The 24,196-nt window shown below is 36.7% G+C and overlaps 1 protein-coding gene across 1 annotated transcript; it reads left to right on the forward strand.

Moving 5' to 3' along the window:
* Positions 1 to 615: 615 nt before the first annotated feature.
* Positions 616 to 23,948, forward strand: Smp_030320 (putative f-box protein FBW7 (fragment); the record flags this gene model as incomplete). The annotated part of the gene is made up of 8 exons (XM_018799583.1): positions 616 to 822; positions 8,923 to 9,231; positions 11,829 to 11,943; positions 11,999 to 12,246; positions 13,323 to 13,418; positions 16,778 to 17,546; positions 20,376 to 20,741; positions 23,554 to 23,948. 8 exons carry the CDS (start codon positions 616 to 618, stop codon positions 23,946 to 23,948), a joined length of 2,505 nt encoding a protein of 834 aa, XP_018651358.1.
* Positions 23,949 to 24,196: the final 248 nt, after the last annotated feature.

The raw sequence follows: 24,196 nt of genomic DNA on the forward strand, positions 1-24,196 counted from the left end.
ATGCTCAGAGTTCGTCAACTTCCAAGTTATTCTGCCTGAAAGTGCATGATATTCTTGGGGGAATTCAGACAGAGTTCAGCTTTCGAGTGGATAATATCTCAAGGAGATACAATTGACTTTCCCGTAACCCTTACAATAAAGGAAAGGAAGGATAATGGTCTTCCATCGTAAGTTTTCGCCTTACTAACTCTTGTATGTACAGCTTTGAGTGTGCCTTTTCTAGAACTAGAGTTTAGCTCAAGTCCTGTAGAAAACACACCACAGTTAGGTCAATGCATTCCTTCACCAGTATGCGAGGAACCCCTGCTAGGTCAGCAGACTTATAAGTTTTAGCAGCACAAAACCTTCATCGTTTTGTGATAATGAAACTAGGTAGTGTTTATTTCAACATTTGGTATGCTGAAGTGTCAGCTAGAAGGAAGAAACATGTACGGTTAGTAGTAATTAGATCTGTATTGCTTATACAATAAACTATGAAACCAAAGAATAGAGATTTACCATCTTCATATTGAGATGTGGTATTTTCTATAAAACACTAATAAATCTCAGTGCTGCTTTTTGTAGAATTTCATGAATACGCTTCGAACTTAATTCATCTCCTTTGATTTTTGCGTTATGTGTCGCGCTTGTAAAAGATCATTGTCTTTTGTTACTGCTGAGTTATCATTTGTAGATGCTGGCGTTTTACTAATATGCAAAACACTTCCCTACAATCGGGATGTGACTAAAAAGAATGTTAATGGCTTATGCTACCTCACCTCAAATACATTCAATGTCGACCTTGCGGACGTCGCGGTGGATTTGGACAGGGGACTACGTAACGTATTCGAAATCTTACTTTATTAGCTTATAGTTTCTAGGATCAAATTGTTTCAATTCTCTGCTTGACATTGGTATTTGTATTCGATCGTTCTAACTGCTAAGTGCAAGTAAATTTCAAGAGCTTTCCCAGTCTTGGACTCGCTTTTCCCCATGTTTTTTTCTAGCTTTTCTCGCCTACACTTCCCTAGTACTCAACGTTCCTTCAGGCTAGATGCGAGCCATTACACTCAGTAGTATGAGATTTCTTCGTAAAGATAATTAGCCAGTCAATATCATCTGGGAAGTAAGTTATGTTATGTTCAGTTCTATTCACATAGTTATGTTATTTCAAATTTGGTAGTGTGTGCACCCCGTTTGTTTTGTCGTCTTCAGAATGGTTCAAATAAAGCTTCACATTCTCCATGCATTTTAACATCGGCGGGTTCTAAAAAGTCTTGGGAGTAGCTGACATACGTAGATACCATATTCAGAAATACACCTCAACAAGCGTAGGTTGTATTGCCTTACTATAAGATGACATGTTACTCAACCAGGTTACTAACTTCAGTCGACGCATATATGTGGCTGAAAAGCTGAAGCAACAAAGACTTTCAACATATGTTTTATTCGTCATTTATCCGCTTTGCCCATTTTTGACTTCGTCATGTACATTATTTGAAGAATGTTTCATTTAGAGATTGACTTCATACTATGAAACTCACTTATCAACACAGATAACATAAGTGTGCATGATGAGGGCTCTCTGTCGATCTATCACAACTCAGAACCTGGTACGTATGTGTTCCGGCACATGTTACCGTACTCATTTGTCACGCCAATCTCCAGAATAGTAGAGGAACTAATAGTTTCAGTGATGACTGAAAAGATTAGGCATCAAAGATACAATCCAAAAATGCATAAATTGGTTGAATAACACCACAAAAAGTCATAAATTGAAGAGCTCAAAATTTAGGGGAGACAAATGATGGATGCACTTGTGCCATGGAAAACACTTCTGAGCCATGTCATTCAGTCTCTAACCATTGGTTACTATAATCAAGCAAACCTCAACCAGATAGTTTACACGTATTGACATGGCTCATTTCACTTGTCGATTATGAGGGCTCTGATATAGTTTTCTGATCGCAACAATTCAATCATTTTTGGATGCTTCCCTCTAAATGCATAGTGTTGCTACAAGGCTGGTTTGCATCATTATCTAGACTGATGATAAGTGGTGAAGTCTCTCATACTCATTCTTTGCCCCCAAATGCCCTGGTACGGCCGAGAGTGGGGAGAGTCAGCTCTCCCTTTCGAAATGCTCTCACATGGCCACGCGAATATATAGCCTCTGCCAGGGAAGTCCTACTCACTGCCTCCTCGTGGCAGGGGTGTTGTTTACGAAATTGAGAGGACGAAAAGAAAATATCAAGCGCTTTAACCGGGTTGGTGGGTGCGGAAAGTTCACCTAGGGGAGTTGGAAAACCCTGATTCCAAACAAATGGTGCACATGGGCTCCAGGATCCTGATGGAACGAATGGCGTATGAACCTGCTGTTGGTCACCGGCTACCATGGGAATGCATCTCCTTAAGATGCTCCACTGCCTTGTGGACTAGACCTTTAGGTCAGAGGCTCCGGGTGTGGCCCCCTAAGAAAACCACCTGCTTCAGTTTGGGCACCTGGGCAGTATCTTAGCCCTCACACAAATCAAATGAGATTTGTTAGGCGCATATTTGTCTGGTGCTTCCTTGTACCAATATTTATGTGTTTAACTAAACAGTTTCATTATTTCTCCCGATTTGATATCCTACGAAATCTCCAGAATAATACAGAAAGTTTACGTAACTTTTATCAGCTTGCGTCACCTGTGCTATGGACAAGATGTTTGCTAAAGAATTGGTGAGTATACTGTGCGGCAGTCCTCCCTAGTTTTATAACTATGAATCAATGTCTTTATAGGCATTCGCTCACAGGTTACTAGTATTTGATCATAGTGTCTTCGAAGCATTGGTCTCAATGTTGGCTAATGTAGGATTAGGTCTAAAGAAATCTAGGAATGATCAATTCGTAACATAAGGTCAGTGCATGAAATGATTAAAGTGAACCATACTAGTTGGTTCAGACCTCATGGTTGCGGTCAATGCGATTATCATGACCAATGGTTCGAGACATTGGGGGATATGCAAATGCAGATGCATCCACTTAATACCCTCGCTTAAGCCATGAGTTTCAAATTTGTCTAACTTTTTATTTTGTCTCGAGAATCAGTATTTTTCAGGAATCATAATCTACGTGGTGGAGTTTTGTAACTTGGGTGGATGATTTTGATAGAGTTTTGTTCTCTAAGCTGGATGGTTTAGTCCAGCTCAGAGAGTAAAACTCCATCTAACTCATATTTCATATCCCTAATCTTTTATGTCACCTCTAATACTACTATTATTTCTGCTGTTGTATTCACCTTGATGATTCCATCTCGCTGTACTGCTGTGGTGTAAAAACGGGTTAATACTTACATTTGCCAGGTTCTAAGTTGCTTATGGTTAAACTTAAGTATTATATGTAAAAACGCTTGTTATAATTACTAGTCTATTTAAATTATTGCACTTTGGCACAAAAAGACGAACAGCCGATGGAATTTCGTGTAACATTCTGTTGTACATTTTTCAACCATACTTCAGTCTAACACTACTAGACCAATGGGTTAGTAGTTAAAACACTGTATTCGGTCATTAAACTGTATCTTCGGTTTGGCTGTCCGGACAGTATCCCAGCCCCCACACAAATTAAATGATTTATATGGTGCATATATATTTGGTGCTTCACTGTACTAATGTTTGTGTTTAAATAAGAAAACCTAATAAATCTCTCCACCTAGTTCGGTTTTAACATCTAAGTAGTATCGCCGTAGCTCACACCAAGTACCGCTCAACCCAGAATAATTAAACGTGTACCTGGTAAATAAGTTAATTGGTTAATTATTCAAGAAGTAGATTTATACTGTGAAATATACATTAAGCATGTGTATATGTTCATACTTTTTCAGACACAAGAATGAGTTAGTGAAGTGACTCTTATTCCTCTCTCTGTATAGTTATTTAGTGACTATACTAGCTACTTTTTGTTTGTCATTTTATGTATTTGAACGCATAAATATTGGTACAAAGGGGCACCGAATACATATGCACCACACAAGTCACTTGATTTTTGTGTAGGCTGTGATGCTGCCTAGGTGCCCAGACCGAAGAAGGTGGTTTCCTCAGGCCACACTCGGAGCCTTCGACTTAAAGGTCTAATCCACAAAGCATTGGAGCAACGTTAGAAGGTGCAGTTCCATGGCAGCTGGTGACCAACAATTGGTTAATATGCGATTTGCCCCTTCAGGGTCCTGGAGCCCATGTTCACCGTTGGTTTGAAATCAGGGTTTTCTAACTCCCCTAGGTGGATACAGAGGATCCACCATTCCTGTTAAAGCGCTGGATATTGGCTTTTCGTAAACAACAGTAATGCCGCGAGAAGGCAGTGAGTAGGACTTCCCTGGCAGTGACTGTGTACATGTGGCCATGTGAAAGCGTTTTGAGAGAGAAAGAGGACTCTCCAACCCTCGGCCGTACCAGGGCATTTCAGGGCTATATAGAACATTTAATCCACTGCACAGGTTTCTGTTATTGACTATAAAAGGATAACTATATTCAATATACGGAATATACCCACTGAGACAAAATAAAAACTCGGTTCAGCGAAGACTTGTCTTTTTGGTGAATTCATTTTCAAAGCCTTACGATTCCAAATAAAATTCTGCTTAACATTCTAACAGTGAAGAAGAATAAGCTAGGGGATAAAAATGTTATTTTTGTCAAGGAAACTAATAATAGTTTTGTTGTTAAGAGCTTAAATATTCATCATGAAAATAGATACGGAATCATAATTGGGAAAGCAAGGTTCGGAGTGATAAGATAAAACGTTGAGATTGAGATGAATTAAAATCCGGATCATAAAAACATACACAAATCAATTAAGAGTAAAAGGTCTATAGAGCGGACAGAAGGGAGTCAGATGGCTGTGGAAGAAAAGTATGTAAGAGAAAGAAAAAAGATTACGAGATTAAGACTATAGTAGAAGAGGAAGTTGTACAAGTTTCTTCCGGACACAATTCTGATTTTTTCAGATGTATATTCAGTGCTTCGGCGATGTTAGGAAGATGAGATATGATTGCCTTTGATTGTTTGTTACTTGCCTTATGGATGACTTTAAACGCAAAATCTGCTTTGATTGAATGATTTGTGTTCAGTCATCCATTATTGAACCATTTCCATCCCTTTTCAGCCAAGCTGGGTAGTGTTCTCGAATTTGTTTAGATAAAATACGCATTAAACGATCTATATACCTGGCTCTACATGACCACGTAAATTGATAAACGCACAAAGAATTGGTCAAATGACATAATTTGTCCTTAAGATTATTGGTGAATATTTATCGACTGGAGAACAATATGTGCAAGGTTGCTGCGAATAACGTTTCATCAAAAGATTTGGAAATTCTCTTCATGATATCTGTAGTTATATCACCTTTGAAATATGTGTTCATATAAAGTATTTTCTTTTCTACTGAGGTTCTTTGTGCTCTAGACGGTTTAAGTTTTGAATTCTTGTCAATAGATATCGACAGATACCCGTTTTCGATCAAAATTTCTTAATGAGGCTTAGTTCGTTATCTATAACTACTTTTGTTGAGTATCTGATACAAACTTACCCGGGTTTCTGGACGTTTTATGTAGTCCTTTCTTATTTACTAGTTAAAAACTAGATCTGTCAAATAACTATAAATAAATTTGTTTGTCTCGACACAAACATTGGTATAAGGGGGGTTGACAAAATACATATGCGCCACACAATAACGATGAGGTTGTGATAAGATAGAGAATGCAAAGTGCGTATAATAAAGAAAAGAATAACGAATAGAAATTAGTTTATGAGAGTGAAATGATAGTGAAAAAAACAATTCAGTTAGCAAAAGTACAACGAGAAGGAATTCTTCCAGACAAAGAAGTTACACTCATATTTGTTCCATTTCATTTATTTGCGAGAAGGCTGTGATAATGCCCGGGTGCCCAAACCGAAGCATCCTATGGATGTAAGTAATGGCGGTGTAAATCTGCTGCCTGGAGAACGACTTCTCAACCTTGAGTATACGGATGATATTGTCTTACTGTGCGATAATGCCCAAGTCATGCAATCCGCACTTAATCAGTTGACAATCAGTGTCCGCAGGTACGGCATGTGCTTTGCACCCTCCAAGTGCAAGATACTCCTACAAGACTGGCAGGATTCTCATCCTGTACTCACCCTGGATGGTGAGCAGATTGAAGTAGTTGAGAAGTTCGTGTATCTAGGTAGCTACATAAGTGCTGGTGGTGGCGTGAGTGATGAGATTGATGCACGTATAATGAAAGCCAGAGCGGCTTATGCCAATCTGGGCCATCTTTGGCGCCTTCGTGATGTTAGTCTGGCTGTAAAAGGTCTGATCTACAATAGGTCGGTGAGAGCAGTTTTGCTCTATGCTTGTGAAACCTGGCCTCTCCGAGTTGAGGGTGTTAGACGTCTCTCTGTGTTCGATCATCGTTGTCTCCGAAGGATTGCTGACATCCAGTGTCAACACTATATCAGTAATGCAGAGGTTCGGCATCTTGTGTTCGGGCGCAGAGACGATAATTCAATTGGTGTCACCATCTTGAAACACCGACTTCGGTGGCTTGGACATGTTTTACGAGTGTCGTCCCAGAGAATTCCACGTTGTGCATTATTTGCCGACTCTGGGACTGGTTGGAAAAAGCGGAGAGGAGGTCAGTGTATGACATGGTGTCGTGGCATGAAAGGAAGCTGCAAAGGACTAGCTTCTGTTGGTCCTTCACGACTCCCCGGCTGGGGTCCGAGAGATGGTGCAACACAGTGGTTAGAGACGTTATCAGATATGGCTCAGAATAGAAGCCAGTGGCGATCCTGCTGTAACCTTCTCCTACTTTCTTCATAAAGAGTGGCTATAACTTTTCTAACTGAGAGAGCTCTTCTGGTTTTACATTTCAGTTCCCCCCATCATTACTCTTCTCCTTTTCTTTTTTTCCTTCTTTTATATATACACATCTTCCTTCTCCTCCCATTCTCATTATTTTGTGTGGCGCATATGTATCCGGTGCCCTTTGTACCAATATATATGTGATTAAATAAATAAATAAATAAACACTCATATTTATGAAGAAAGTAAAAATATCTTACAGTAGGATTGTAACTGACTTCTATTCTGAGTCATGTCTGACGACGTCTCTAGACACTGTGTTGCAACAGCTCTAAGATCCTAACCAGAGAGTAGTAAAGGACCAACAGAAGCCAGTCCTGTACAATTTTCTTGTATACCGTTGGTACCATGTCATACACTAACCACCCCTTCGATTTTTGCAACCAGTCCCAACGTCAGCAAGTAATGCGCGACATGTAATTCTCTGATACTACATTTATAGTAGACCAAGAAACCGAAATCGATGTTTCAAGATAGTGACACCAACTGAATTGTTGTAGCTATGCCCGAACTTCTACATTACTAATATAGTGTTGACACTGGATGTCAGCAATCTTTCGGAGACAACGATGACCAAACACAGTCGTCCAACATTCTCAGCTTAGAGAGATCGGGTTTCACAGGCATAGAGTTAAACTGCTCTTGCCTACGCGTTTTAAATCCGACCTTTTACAGCCAGACTAACATCACAAATACATCAAAGATGGCTCAGACTGGCGTAAACCACTCTAGCTTTCACTAAATGTGAATATATCTCATCACTCGCGCCACCACTAGTACTTACACAGCTACCCAGATACACGAATTTCCTGACTATTTCTGTCTGCTCACTAGCCAGGATGAGTGCAGGATCAGAGTCCTGCCAGTCTTGTAAAAGTACTTTGCACTTGGAAGGTTCAACGCACATGTCATACCTACGGATACTGATTGCCAATTCATTAAGTGCGTATTGCATGACTTGGGTATTATCGCACAATATGATAATATCATCCGTATACTCAAGTTCGAGAAGTCTTTCTCCAGGCAACGGATCCACACCTTCATTACCTACATCCATCAGAGCTGTTTCCATAACATCGATAGCAAAGTTGGAGAAGAATGGTGAGATTGGGCAACCCTGTTTAACCTCACTGCTTGAATGGAACAATGGAGTAAGGTGGTTGTGTGCCCTCACTCTGCCTGAGGTGTTTGTATACAGGGCCTTTAAAATGTTAGTAAACTTCTCAGGCACATCCTTCTTCAATAGACAATTCCAGAGAACAGTCCTGTCCAACAAATCAAAGGCAGCCCTGATGTCAAGAAACACTAAGGTTGTTGGCTTCTCGGTCCTCACGCAAACTTTGCCCAATTTCATTGTGTATCAGTCTTCGTCTGTGGTCAAACTCGCAGTCACCCAGAGGAGACCGAGGGTTTCAATGAGTTCTAATGACCCTAAAGAGACCCAGTGCTTATAAGTGTGTTATTTCGCGAGGCCACAAGTGACTTTACTCGTCATTGTCATGGTGTCGGATAGACAACAGACATCGATTATGAGACTTTTTAAAGAATATAAATATAATTGTAAAACTTTATTAAATGGTAATGTCGAAAAGAATTTTCTCCCTGAATTATCTTTATTTATTGTGTTTAGAATTCTATGTTGTACCAAACATATAATATTGAGTAAAGCCATTTATTATGATAGTCTTTTTCCATTTCGTGTTTTGTGTATCAAGTAAGCTATGTGCTGTAATTTAATATTAACTTGTAACAAGTAACACTTAGAGGTCAATTTATCAGTACCTACATCTTATTATATTGGATTAATATACAATCATTTTGAACTCATCTGATCAAGTTCTTTCAAACTATCTTGTATTTTAGGTATTCTTAAATGTCTTATCTTGAATCTTTTTCAACCTGTACAAAGGTGAAAAGATGTTCCCAGTCAGTCTGCTCAGAGTACGTTTTTTTTATAAAATAATAATTATAATCTATATTGTCTTATTTTAGAACATTCGAAAAAGATGTAAGATCACTTAAAATCACCAAAAAATACAATATTATTTTAGCTGAAATATCCCCGCCTGTTGGATAATTCAAGAAATAATATAATCCATACTCTATCATTATACGATGTTGATTACAGTTCAACAAATCGTTTAAACGAATTTGAAAATATTAACAATTCTTTATGTAGTCATGATCGACTTGCACAATTATCCGCTTTAATTGATCAATGTTCACATGGCGAATTGTTGCATATCAAAAAAACTATAAAACCATTGTTGAAACGAGATTTTATTGCATATTTACCTGTTGAAATTTCTTTACATATCTTACAATATTTATCACCTCGAGATATATTTCATTGCGCTCAAGTAAGTTGGCAGTTTCATGATATATATATTTTTGATGTGGAAGGATTTCATGCCATTTTACGTATGCGTAGCAATCTATGGGGTCATTTATAAATGAGCCATGTTAATAGGTTTGTAATACCTGACTTGAGTTCGCGTAGTTATCTTAACCAATCGTTAGATAATTTGGCTGACATGGCTCGCAATCGTTCTCTATGGCACGGGTGCATACATTCTTCAGACAAAGTTGATATTATTTGTTCCCCTTTGCTTTAAACGCTGCTAATTTCTTCCTCTTATTTCACTGACATGAGATGAACCAACTTGGATCTGTATATATTTGTGACATCTGATTCGCTGTTCTTAAATCTCAGTGATTGGCTTGCCTTCTTTGTCCTTGACTGATCTCTTTTGCAATATTTCTCTGCTAGTTTCTTCGTTGTGCCATAAACTTGCTTCATTATTTCATTCTCTCACAGCTTTTTCTACTGTCCTTTGCCAAGGCTTCCACGTATTTCTGCTTATAGGCTCTAATGCTTCTCTTCTTTCGTTTTCTTGCTTCTGTGTATTCAGTCGCTGTCTTGTCTTTTTCTGCTCTTTTTCAATTGTTTTTGATCGGCTGTTGTTAATTGCTGTCTTATTGTTTGTCCTTTCTCGAATAGTGCCCAGAGTATTGATAGAGATGCATTTTTATGATGGTGCTAGATCAGCTCCTCTCTTTGTTCTCACCTTCAGAACTTCGGAAATTTTTATTCGTGTAGATAGAATCGATCTGGCTCTCTGGATTGTGGTTCTGTGAGACCCATGTAGCTCCATGTATGTGTTTGTGTGGAAATATAGTGTCACTTATAACCATTTTCTGAAGGAATATAAATTGGCAAATCTCTCACCGTTCCTTTCATTTCTTCCATCCAATGTCATCTCATGGCATTTTTATACCCTGTGTTGTCCATTCCGACTTTTGCGGTTCGGTCTCCCAATTGAATGGTAAGGTCCTTTCCTGGGCAGACAGTCATCTACAACGTAGGACCAGGCACGTATATAAATAGGTCTAAATTGCCACACATCATTAGCACAACAAGTTGATCACCAAATTCATAGAAGTAGTTACTTTAATGGCAGTAGTGTGTAAAAAAGGTTGTAGAGAAGAAGAAAGAATTAGTTCGTCGAAAGAAAGATATCAAGTAATTTTAATCTCACAATTTAAGGGAAAACTAAATGTGTATACTCGTATGCCATTGTGATAAATTCTGAGCCATGTCACTCAGAGTCTCCAACCAGTGGTTACTATGGTCGCGTATTTTAAATTGACAAGTGAATTTCCGGTTAGGAGATCAATCCCTGAAAATATCTATAACGAAGCTAAATAAAAAGAGAGAAAGTCCTGGAGAGCACCACTTGAAGTTGACAATTCTGATGACAGTTCTTCATAAGCTCTAACTCAACTAATAATGTCAAAGTAATCGTCCCTTAAAAGCTTGATGCACTTCTTTGATATCGTTTTCATCGACAGACTACCACAAAATCTGTCGATCGACATAGTCGAATGCTGCTTTAAGGTCAAAGAATGCATCTATAATCGGACATTGGACAGTATGCCTATGTTATAAAATATGATGGAAAGTGAAAATTTAGTTGATTCATCTTACTGGTTATCTGAAACCAACCTGACTTTTTGGATTTGCTCTTTACGAGCCTTAGGCGTCGGATGTTTATAAAAGACAATATTTTGGACACTGTATTAGTCATACTGACTCTTTTCTGAATTTTGTCCTTTTTTCGTAAACGGGAACGATCGAGATCAGTTAGATGAGATTTCGTCTAGTTCTCAGGTTCTGACCAATGTTACAGTCAATTTAACTGCTGAAATTGGACCACTATCCTTGAAGATTTCCGGGACTAATCCATCCCTCCTTCGCTTCAGATTATTTGTAGCCTTTCTAATCTCATTAGTAGTTGAATGATTTTTTTCCAGTTTCTCATTCAGGTTGTTTAGAGATTGCGTGTAACTGGAGAGTTGCTATGGGTGGTTGGACTGTTCCCTAGTGTTCGCGTTTATTTAATTTGGACTCAAACTGACTGGTAGTTCCATTCTTTTCCGAGATAGCCTCACTAACGCTTGCCGTTTTAATACTTATTTCCATAATCACTCGAAATATATACTTAATGTTACCAATCCACTATGCCTTTTCCATCTATTTTACTTTCACTATATATCACCATTGAATACCATTAAGTTTTGGATAGTTATACCTTCCTAATCAAGGTTTCCTTACCAGGTATGAAACCTAGGACCTTCAGTCTTTACGACTGGCGTTTGTCCTTCAAAACATTTTTTTCCATCTAATGACTGACAATTCTAGCCTTAGTCAGTTCACAACGCTACCGTAGGTTCCTAGACTAGATTGAAATAGCTGTCCAGTGTTCCTTGGATTTTAATGGTTGTCTAACCGCAATCAGCTTGTGATACAAAATACGGAGTTAAACAACTTTCACAAACCCATCATTAGTAATGAAACTTTTTCTCTCTCACTTTTAGCAACTTCAACCAATCCACTTATGTCCCAGGGTCTGTCCCACATATCTCCATATTTCTCTGTCTCTTTTTCTTTTTGTAGGTTTCCAAAACTTGGCAACTTGTTTGTGATGATAATTTACTTTGGCATCGTTTGTGTGTAGGTGCTGGATTGTTTAACACATTATTCAACAAATCTACAATTAACTTTTATTCAGGTAATGTGTTTATCCGTTTTTATTTTTTCATTGTGAACACAAAAAATCAATCTAGGTACCCAACTGAATTGTCTTTTATGTGTAAATAAGCCTACAAATTCACTTTGTAATGAGACAAAATCCCTTATTGAAAATTTTATCATCAATAATAGTATTAACACTAATGATGGTGACAATTTTAAAGTACATGAATGTGATGTGACCATGAAAAATGATCATATTCAATCCCTTGACACTGATGGTGAATCAACTTGTGCATTATCTTATACTGGTGATTCTTCGAACCGTTCTCGTTTGAATGAGGTAAGTAATTTTAATGTTAAATCTTTTGTTAAACAAGCATTTTTACTCTTTCATTTCTTATATTCAGGTTTTAATGGAAGTCATTTACCGCGTACACTCGATTTTGAGCTATGAAGTATGTGTGTGAGGTCTAGTACTGCTAATTACTCTTTGTTGCTTGGACTGAGCTAAGTGAACTGAGACTAAATCTCATAACTTGAAATCCGAATGCTTTGGCTGCTAAGCCATTGTTTCTAGTATAATTTAATAACCGAAGTTTTCATTTCCTCCCATTGAAATCTAGTCGCATACTTACTAGTCATAATTGATCGGTAATTAATTCACTGTAAAATTAATCATTATCAATTTGTTGATTATCTAATTGTTGAAGGGTATATTTATGATTGGTTGATTGATCATAGATTAATGGTCAGTATCATGTTTGTTTGATCTTTTAATAGTGATCGAATTCCATAGAGTAAGATGCAATATCCTCACTAGTCTAAGTGATTCAACATCGCAAACACCATTTTGATCTGTTAGGCTGTTGAAAGTAGGCTAATCGATCATATTGCAGTCGATAGAATTCGATCCTCACTAAAAGACTAGACAAAGATAGTATTGGTTACTACTCAGCGAGCAATCAATTGTAGATATCTCAGCCCCACAGGAGGTCAATTGCGACCTGAACGGCTCATTTGTAATATCAAACAGTGAAGCTAGGTGAATGACTCTTGTCAGTAGATTTCACGTTCCAGTTGACGTCGGTTAACAACTGAGAATTCTATATTGTACTAAATGTATAATATTAAATGGGGCCATCAATAATAAATAAATAATGATCACTAATCACGACATCTTCAAACTACAACTGCCCTCTCAATATGATTTTTCAGCTTTATGGTGTATCATTCCACTTACTAACCCATAAACTTTTGTTGGTATTGTACAAATATAGATATTATCATAAATGGAACAGTTTTGTCATTCGTAGCGTATATGTCACCCATTGATATGTAATCTTAATGATTATACTTTTGTCTACTTTTTTATTTCATATCATAGAATTCCATGTATTATTACTTCCTTCCATACAGGTTAATTGGAAGTCTTTATATCGTCAAGATTTACATACTCAGTGTAATTGGAGAAATGGTGGACCATGGCATCCTATCATTGTACCAGCTCATCATGTAGGTTTACTACAATTTTACTTTAAAATAGATTAAATGTGATTAGTAGTCGGATCCAGAACTCAGGTTTTGTCCTATTTAGAACTCGTCAGTCGAATGTGCCTGCATCCCGCAGTTGATATTCACTTCGAGACTGGAACCCAGTACTTTACCGTTTACTCCTAACACCAATGCGTTATTCACTTAGATACAGAGTCCAGATAGCCGTTAATTTGTGCATATTTCTTCTTTTCCTATGGCTACGAAATAGGTGCTGAAGAACTAGGTTTATAAATTCCTATTTTTTAAAAAATTATTAATGTGATTGGTATGTGTTAACCCTCGACTCACTTTCTCCCTATGTGTCGCTTAGCTGGACAACAACGGCTGTAATCAATCATAGCGAAGTGCTCAAGAAAGGATCTCAACATTTTGGTGGGAGACCTAAACACCAAAGTCGGAACGGACAACCCCGGATATGAAGATATAATGGGACGACATGAACTAGGAGAGAGAAATGAAAATGGGTAGAGGTTCGCAAGCCTATGTACATTCAACGAATCGGTTATAGGTGGCACAATATTCCATCACAAACGCATACATGAAGTTACATGGGTTTCACTGGATCGTAGCACGTAGAACCGGATAGATCATATTTGTATCAACAAAAAATTCCGAAGAACAATTGAACACGTGAGAACGATGAGGGGAGATGACATAGCTTCAGATCACCACCTGGTTGTGGCCAATCACTGAAATTCAGGGACAGAGGAACAGATGGGTAGAATACTTCGAGGAACTGCTGAATAGACCAGCCCCACTGAATCCACCGGACATTGGAGTACCACACACAAACAACAAGGAGGACACCAACCCAATCACACTTGATGGAGAAGCTGTGGAAGATGTGGAAACTTTCACGTACCTGAACAGCATCATCATCGATAAACGTGGAGGATCCGATACAGACGTAAAGGCGTGGATTAACAAAAAAAGGACAGCATTACTACAGTTGAGGAACATATGGAACTCGAAGCAACTGTCAACTAACATCAAAGTGATAATCTTCAATACGAACGTCAAGGCAGTTCTATTGTACGGAGCTGAAACTTGGAGAACTACTACAACCATCATCAAGAAGGTAAAAGGATTTATAAATAGTTGTCTACTCAAGATACTCAATATCCGTTGGTCGGATATCATCAGCAACAGCCTTCAGTAGGAGAGAAGAAATCAGGTTCCATCTGAAATTAGTAAAAGACGTTGGAGGTGGATAGGACATACATTGAGGAAATTATCAAACTGCACCACAAGGCATGGACTAACGTGAAATCCTGAAGAGAAACGAAAAAGAGGAAGGCCAAAGAATACACTACGTCGGAATTAAGAAGCAGACATGAAAAGGATGAATTGCAACTGGAAAGGACTGTCCACGACGGAGTTAGATGGAGCATGTTGATGGGTGGCCTATGCTCCCCTATGAGGGTAAAAGGCGTAAGTGAATTAGCTGGACAACACTTCAATGTTAAGGCATAAATTCTGTGGAACATCCTTTTACATATTTCATAGTGTTCTCCAGATTATAGACTAAAAATATCAAAATATGTGAGAATTATCTTGTATATACTATATCATGATCACAACTATGAATTATGTCCAACCAACATTGAAGCGTATTCTATTCACTGACAGTCAATCAGTTGGTTGCGCAGTTTGATAACGATGATGCTGTTCAGGTACGTGAAAGTTTCCACATCTTCCACAATTTTGTTGAAAAGAGATTCCTTCATGAAAGTTTATTTTTGATCTTAATTGTTCATTGTCATATTTGACAGTCAGTCAAGTATAAGTATATATTTGAAATCATACCTCAAATATGAACATTTATGGGAAAATGGTTTTTCAACATTGTCATTCTTGTTAAAATGATACAATTTTAGTAATACTAACGTACAACGGCTTTCCCACTTGTAAATGTGAATATGGTAATCATGTCAAACAGTGAAATTTTACTACAATTCTAAAAGTACATACCATCGAATAATTTATATTTAGTAATGACAGATATAGGTCAACTGCTTTAAATCGGTAGTGAAAATCGACTGAAACTGATACTGATCAGTCGAGGAAACTGTGTATTGTTCAAATTCCAATATTGATGTTGTTCCGCTAACCTGGATCTTAATTGAGTCAACATGTATGCGGAAGTTACGAATCACAAATGAAGTCATACATTATCCAAATTTCAGTGCTGTAAAGCTTCTTATTCATTATTAAGCAGGTAGTTTGAATCTGTTGTATGTTATAGACGATACAAATTTAGCGAAAATGTAGTCACATAGCAGCGTCCATTTAGGAGTGAAACATATGTGACTGATTTGTTGTGAATACTTCACGTAACACAAAAAATATAAGCTTGGGGTCATGAGATAATGTTTTGAAGTCTTCCCAAATTTGCTCGTGTCGCGTTTTTTGAACAGATATTCTGTATCTACGATTAATCGCGATTGCCACGTAGTACAAACTTGTCACGTAGTTTTCGTAATTCATGCAAGTTTTTATACAGTTAACTGTGAATGTAAAGAAAAATTACACCTGTTACTCCTTGTGGAGCATAGGTCGTCATTCTGTTCACATATTTTGTTTAAGCCATTGAACAACGTTAATGCCAAGGCTGGACCTGATAGTTTCAAATAAATTTAACATTTTGTTGAAAGTTGATGATAAATATATTTTTTCTTATATACCAGTGAGTAGAACATTGTATTTCTAACGTTTCTTGACTTATTGTAAGCCTCTTCAGAGTAAATAAATAACCGAATTAGATTAGTTCAAGTTTAAATAGTACAAAAAAAAAGAAAATTATTTAATACTAAGGATAGAAGTTTGGTCGAACATTGTAAAAATTAGTTAATGAGTTTATTAACCTTATTTCATTTTAGGGGTTAAAAGATGTCAGTGTTATTGAGTTACCCCCGCCTAGCTCCAGGCCTAAAATCTCGAATACTAATGTAGTTATGGATCTAAATTTACTCAGAGCAATACACAACTTTAGCAATCATAATAAGGTGTATAAGACAGTAGTCGTAGTTATTAAGTATTGTTTCCAAGCCAGTTACCAAAAATCGGATGATGAATATTATTCATATTAGTAAATGTGTGTTATAAAACCCCATCAAGGTAGAAAAAAGTATTGATATTTTAAAACTGTCAATACTACTGAAATTTTCGTTCTTTTAAGTAAGTGAGGTATTTCGTGCTGAAAATTTAATGCATTCTTCCTTTGTTCAATGTTTTGTGAATGTATACTTCTGTCTTATAGTGAGTAGTAATTTCAATCGTTAATATTTATTAGTTTTAATATATTTTTATCATTCTAGAATCATGTTATCACTTGTTTAGAAGTATATGAAGAATGGGCGATCACTGGGTCAGATGATTCAAGTATCTGTATATGGGATATTAATACTGGGCAGTGTTTAATTAATTTATTCGGTCACCTTGGGGGTGTTTGGTCAATGACTGTCATACCACGTCAATTAATATTTCTGTCAGAGCAAAAACAATTATCTCAGCATCCTTTACTTATATCTGGTAGTTGTGATCGAACAGCTCGTGTTTGGCAATTGGATGGTCAACGTTGGCCTTGTATAGCCACGTTGTTTGGACATCAATCAACCGTTCGATGTTTAGCTAGTCAAAAATTACATTCTAGTCCGAAATTTGTTGTTACCAATTCGAACTGTTATAAACGTTCGACAGATGTGTATAGTAATGATAATAATGATAGTATTGATGATAATACTGCTAATCATACTATTAATAATGATAATGACGAAGATGGTGTCGGAGATGATGATTCAGATAAAGAATTAACTCACAATATGTTTAATAATCAACAAACTCTTCATAGTCATGATAGCACACCTAAAACGACTTCAAATATTCATCAGACCAACAGTAGTAGTAGTGATGGTAGTAGTAAATTGTTTGGTCCAATTCTATCAAGCAGTGAGCCTAATTCGACGATTAAAATGGAGAAACAACAGCAAACTTTTCAAAATGGTCACTTAGTTGTTACAGGTAGTCGTGATACAACTTTACGCCTATGGAATGTAGTAACTGGTGAATGTATACAAGAATTTCGAGGTAATTTGTTTGATTTTTTTTCTCTAAAAAATTATTTATTTATTGATTTCAATGTTAGTATTACGGTACATTATAATTTTATGTAATATTGACTAAATGATATAACATTGTATGATCGATGTAGGAAAACATCAAGGTGTATTGGTTGCTACATTACAACATTCTGTTCAGTCCTTACTGTTTAAACAAAGGAGAATGAACTGCTTATGAATAATTATACCAATGTTAGTTCTTGGTAACTGTGTTTGTGTTCATTTTAAATAGTCAAATAAAATTGAGCCCAAGTAGCATTGTGTCTAATCTAAGAAGTAATTCGATTGAGTTCGTCTAATTAACTAAAGTAATTGCTAAATAATTTGATATTAAATACTGAACTCCACTGGATAAAACTTCATTAAATAACCAATTTATCTTATAACATTCTATGTCAATAAACAAGTCTCACATTTCTAAACATTTTTTTCTAAATGGTGTTTTAAGAAAAAATGTGAATAACAGTAAACCTATCACAAAAATCGATAACCTAGTTATTAAAATTACTCGGATTTCAACCAGTTCTCTGGAGGATATATATATATATATATATATATATATATATATATATATACATAAATCGGACTCAACACTGATGATGACTGACTGATAAAAATAGTGTGGCTGAAATCTGAGTATATAAACTTGTAATTTTCTAGTATACACCATAGTATTTGTACATTATTTACAACTTGGTTGAAAGTTTTAATCTCACTTCAGTTTGTTAATAGTTTTCAGGTGCCTCAAGGACGACTAAATAATCCCATACTTACTCCTAATGAGTTATTAGATAGAATATCATGGTGATCGATAATTATTTACTTGTTCCACCACACTTTTGCATATCTTGTTAATCAAATACATTCAACAGCAAGATGTACTGCTTACATATTATCTGGTTATTTTGATATATCTAGTGCTTCCAGGTTTTCAATAGTGCTCTGCCTAATATCAGTTCGCAATTTTAAAACGATTTGTATTTAATTGACATCATAAACCAATCAGTGTAAAACCACCATTGAAAACCTGGAAACGCTAGACACCCGTTTCGTCCTGGTATGAAGTTCGTCAGCAATGCTCATCCACGATCCCACACGTGGGACTCAAACCCTAGACCTTCGAGCTCGCACGAAAGCCTAACCTCTGGATCACTGAACCCGCATCCGAAGGTGTCGGTCTGTAACTTCAACCAATCCACAATATTGCGCAGCCATTTTCCATTGTTTTTGGCGGTTGACTGCTTCTCATCCGACACGGTTAAACTTCACTGGTCACGGCTTTTCATCAAAACTCCGAGAATAACCTCTCGAAGCTAGTCACTAGTGAGGATATAAAGATGGTAGCGCGATACTATGAATTAGTTAAATTTAGACATTAACACCGTTGAATGCCGGCTCAGTGATCTAGAGCTTTCGCGCGAGCTCGAAGTTCCTTGGTTTGAGTTACAAAGATTAGGTAACAAAATATACTGAATAACAATTTTTTACTATTGAAAACGATGCTAATCAGTGTTACAAATTTACTGATGTAGTGGCAAGTTAATATTCATTTCTTTACGTTTTAGTGTGTTTTAATCTTTAATGTTACACCAAAGCCTAAAGATATTATTCCTGTTTAATGTCTTACAACAACTCGGCGCTCAAATACTGTGAAACTATTCGCTCTAATTTAGACGAAAGTTCTTAAAGCCTAAAGATGTTGAGTTTTTTTCATCTGTTGATAATTTCGGAAAATTGACAAAATTTGATCATATCCCGGCTATCGGTGATATTAAGAGCTGTTGCATTGTTTAGAGCTATTTATACTAGTCTAGAATTCGTTGGAACGTACTCAGTAGGAAGATTTACTCTTCTCCCACTGTTTTTCCAATGTATGTACTTTGATATTTAGCAGTTTACATGTATTTGCCATAGTTCACATATTGGGACGGCAGAGAGAAGAGTATTTCCGAGCATGTTTCGAATATAAAGATACAACAGATCTGTTAGTTTTACTTACCCAATTTAAAACACCCATGTGCTGTGTATGCACAGTCGCCCGCTACTTCGACGGGTGGTGTTATCTGCTGTGTGAGGCAAGCTGAAAGAAATTAGGGCGCAACTAAACCAAGGCGTTGCATTGATCCGTGATGTCGTTGACAATTGGAACAAGTCATATTAATTGGTGTAGACTACCTGTGAGGTTCCACGTAATTGCTGTAATAATTGCTCAGAGACTTTGTGTGATGTCTCAGAATCGTTCGCAATGGTAAAGGTGCAACATCTCTTTGTCTTCTTTGGAAGCTGAGTCCCGTAATCCTCTTTTATCGCTTTGTAATTACTACTGACACTATTATTACTCCTAGTTCTCTGACATTTTTCTTGATAATTTTATCTCGCCGTGCTAATCTGGCATGGTAACTTGAACTGATGCACATATATATTGGGTTCTACGTTGCATATTATTGACGAAACTTATGCACACTCTTCGAAGCTTTTATGATTAATACGTAATCCATCTTATTATTTCCCCGATTGTGGATATTTACTCCTCATTTTCTGTTTCTGATTCCTATCTTCGGATTACCCTACGCATGCTTTTCCACATGTCTGTGTTATATGGGTGATAGTTGACATTTCCATATTTTCTTCCGTCACTTTATTTCAAATTATGTTGTATTTCAAAAAGAATACAGTTGTAAGCACCTAAAGGTAAACCATAACATAATATAAATTAATAATACTCTGCATCGGTTAAAATGAAAAAAGAGAACTAAATGTAGAAAGTGTTTTACATTTGCGCTTGCTTCAACTTAAGGTCATCGTGGAGCAATACGTTGTGTTCAGTTTACTGGTAATCAAATTGTTTCCGGTAGCTATGATTGTACAATTCGTTTATGGTGTGCCCTACAAGGTCATTGTCTACGTGTTTTCAGTGCACATACAAATCGTGTTTACACTTTATTATTTGATGGTTATCATATTATCAGTGGTTCATTAGATACAACTATACGTATATGGAATGCACATACTGGTGCATTGAAACAAACATTTTACGGTCATCGTTCATTAACAAGTGAATTAGCATTTGGTTCTGAACAAAATATTCTTGTGTCAAGTAATGCCGATGAAACGATACGAGTCTGGCATATGAATAGTGGGAAGTGTGTACACGTTCTTGCTGGTGAGTCTACAGTATTTAAGGTGTTTTTGTTTAATATTGCGGTCAGTGTTTACTTTAAATGTTTGTACATGTCGATGATACTATTAGAAACGAATCCTCTAGGTTTGTCTGGAAGGATGAAAGATTAGCTCATGAACATTTTGTTATACAGGCTCACATTCACCACCTATCCCATTATACTATGTTGACCATCATAGTAGCAGGTTGTAAGAACGCTATGAGCATCCAAATCACAGCTTAAGAGGTAATGGATTGTGCCGTATCAGTAAGACCTACAGACTTGTTGATTTGCACTTGGGCGGTAATCATAATTAGCGATTTGAAACATTGTCACATAGCTCAAAAGTTGTCTCTGCAACCCAGGTGTGTCCGTTTGTTTTACTTTCAGATCATGAGTATACCACTACTTCACAATTCTTATTCTATGGTATGACTCTTTGGGACGATGTTTCTTGGGTTAATTTTTTAATAGTCACTGATATTATCATCTAAGCTTCCCATCGGTTTTCTTTATGTGGTGAATAGAAGTTTGTTAACTCGGGTCTCAGGTTAAACACTGTCTTCCACCAACTGGTGAGTTATTGAACTTTCTTTAAAGTTGTAAGATTCGTCATCTGCGCCGCATGTAAACTCATTGACGTTTTAAAACTATTTATGTTGTGAGTAGTAGTGACTATCTGTAATTGGTAGCTCAGTGGATAACGTGTTGGCGTTTAAAGAGAACGGTAATGTACTGGGTGCCAGTCTCGAAGTGAACACTAACTGTGGGATGCATGGATATCCAGCTGACAATTTGTGGATAAGACGAAACGCGAACCCTAGATCCCACTGCTGGTCACGTCCCATCTGTTTTATATAAATTTGTCATAATGTCTATTCGAGGCAATCGGCACACAATTCATATGTATCAACCAGGACTAATCAAACTTTAGTCGAACTATCGACAACGGGATAATTCAACCCATGATATAAACTTATTCGGCTAATATGAACAAATTGGTATGGTGTAAGTCAGAACAGTTTTTTTAGTGGTTAACATTGTCACAAATGTAATAAACGTACACTTGGCACCGGAACAATTTATATATGAAAAGCCTGAATAATTCAAACTTACTAAGCGTTGTGTAGAAAGGATATAGGAGTACAAGCGATATTTAACATTAGGATGTGCTCTGAAATAAGGAAAACATTTTAGGTTACGCTTTCACATAGGTTGGTCAATATGACCTAACTGTGAGAATAGTTAAGGAACATTTGTTCAACTTAAATCTATAATTCGAACTGTTCTTGAGAACACATGTGATATATACATGACTGTTTCTTGTTCTAAAACTCTAATTTTGAAGCAAATAGTCCCGTTTACAAATTTCGATAAAACAATGAAAAGACGGAGTTGATCTGAAAAATGTGATATATTTGCGCTAAACATTTCGAACAATCTGGTCATACATATACTTGTCAAGGCATTTCATATGAAAATTAATAGATTCAAGTGAACAATGTGATAATTTTAATAGTTGAGATCATGAGTCGATCTAAGCTAGACCACCATTGAAAACCTGGGTTTGAGTCCTGTGTGTGAGATCGTGCATACACACTCCTGAGGAGTCCCAATAAGGGACTAGCAGGACTCAAACCTAGGACTTTCGTTCTCACGTGCGAATGCCTAACCTCTAGACCGTTGAGCCGGCATCCAGCGGTGTTCATGTCTAACTTCAACCACTCCATGAAATTGTGCCACCGTCCACCATTGTCTTCAGTGAATTTCTATCTCACAACAGACCCGGTTGAACTCCACTGGTCACGGCTTCTCACTAGAACACCAAGAAATACCTTTTGAAACCAGTCACTAGTGAATACATGATGATTATTATCAGAAAGGAGGTTTTGCGGAGATTGTAGTAATTGTAAATGAAGGAGAGAGGAAAAATTGACATCGTATAAAAAGAATAGGAGGTTGTCATATTGTAGTGAACAGAAAACGGGTGGGGATAATCGAATGTATTTGACACAAAAACTACAGACTATCTCACTAAAATCTGACAACTATACAGTAAACAGTTAATTTGCAAATATCATTCCATAGTCTCCGATTATTATTGTTCATGCATTTTCATACCAATTGCGTCCCGTTCTCTCGTTATCGGTCTTTTACTGAAATACATTCAATGCCCGACCATCGTTATATGCTACTTGTGTGGATATAAGTAGCCCATACCACAATATTATCCTAGGCCATTAAATGACTTGGAGATTACCAGGGCAAGTTTAAGATTAAACCGTATGTATGAATTATTAGGTCTATAAATGTCTTGGCTACTCGTAAATTCAACCCCCCCCCCCTTATGTATACAGAAACCTTTTTAGTATATATATATATATAGCTGTTTATTTTTGTCTTTAATCTTATATATTGTCACTTTAATTTAAAAATTGTTCAACTGTAAGCTAGCTATCTGCTTAGTTGTTGACCTGGACATTTAAAGTTCTACAAAGATCAGTTTCGGTCCAGGTAGCTTAGTGCTAACGTCTAAGACTGCAAACCAAATGATACGAAGTCAGATCCATCGGATAGGACTAGTTTCCTTAATCTTACAGACACACCTTTCTTACTAGTCCCAAGCAGCACAAATTCTATTTCCAGGGTTTCCTATTGACTACTTCCAACCACTTAACACAAACGTTCTTTGGTTTTAATAATTCTTTCTAAATTTATGATGCTAAACATTTATTTGTATCTTATACATACGTCATGTAGATAATTCAATTTACTACTTGGTAGTTTTCTTATAATTTTTGTTTATGTGTATAGGACCTCATAAACATCAATCAGCTGTTACATGTGTTCAATTAACTCGTAATTTTATAATATCATCTGGTGATGACGGTACGGTGAAATTATGGGATAAGCAGTCTGGTGCGTATATTCGAGATCTTTTACGCCTTGATGGGGCTGGACGAGGCGGTGTTATTTGGCGTATAGTTGCTTCTGAAGAACGTCTAATATGTGCTGCTGGAAGTCGAATTGGTATGGAACCGACAAAATTAGTTATTCTACAGTTTCAAGAACCAAATCTTTGTTCAAAACACTCGAACAATTTTAATAGTAGTAATAAAATATTACCTCATATCTGTCGGCCTAGACATAAATATGCTCCAGAACCAAGACTTAGTCAACTGATATGCACCAATTTCACTACAACCTAATATTTTATCATTTTTTGTTGGAGATAATTAGGATAAATTTATTCAGTTTTAGATACATTTCAATGAAAAATCTTTTAAGATTCATATTTTATTGAATTGTGTACATAAATCAGCTTGTTTACTCGTTTGGCCTTCGTATTATTGATAATTCTTTCTAAAGGTATATATTAGCGATAGAGTTGTCACCAACACATTAATCAATAATCACACAGATAATGGTAAATTCGAGGTTCCATAATTGATTGATT

This window comes from Schistosoma mansoni, chromosome 3, assembly GCF_000237925.1.
Source record: "Schistosoma mansoni strain Puerto Rico chromosome 3, complete genome".
NCBI lineage: Eukaryota > Metazoa > Platyhelminthes > Trematoda > Strigeidida > Schistosomatidae > Schistosoma > Schistosoma mansoni.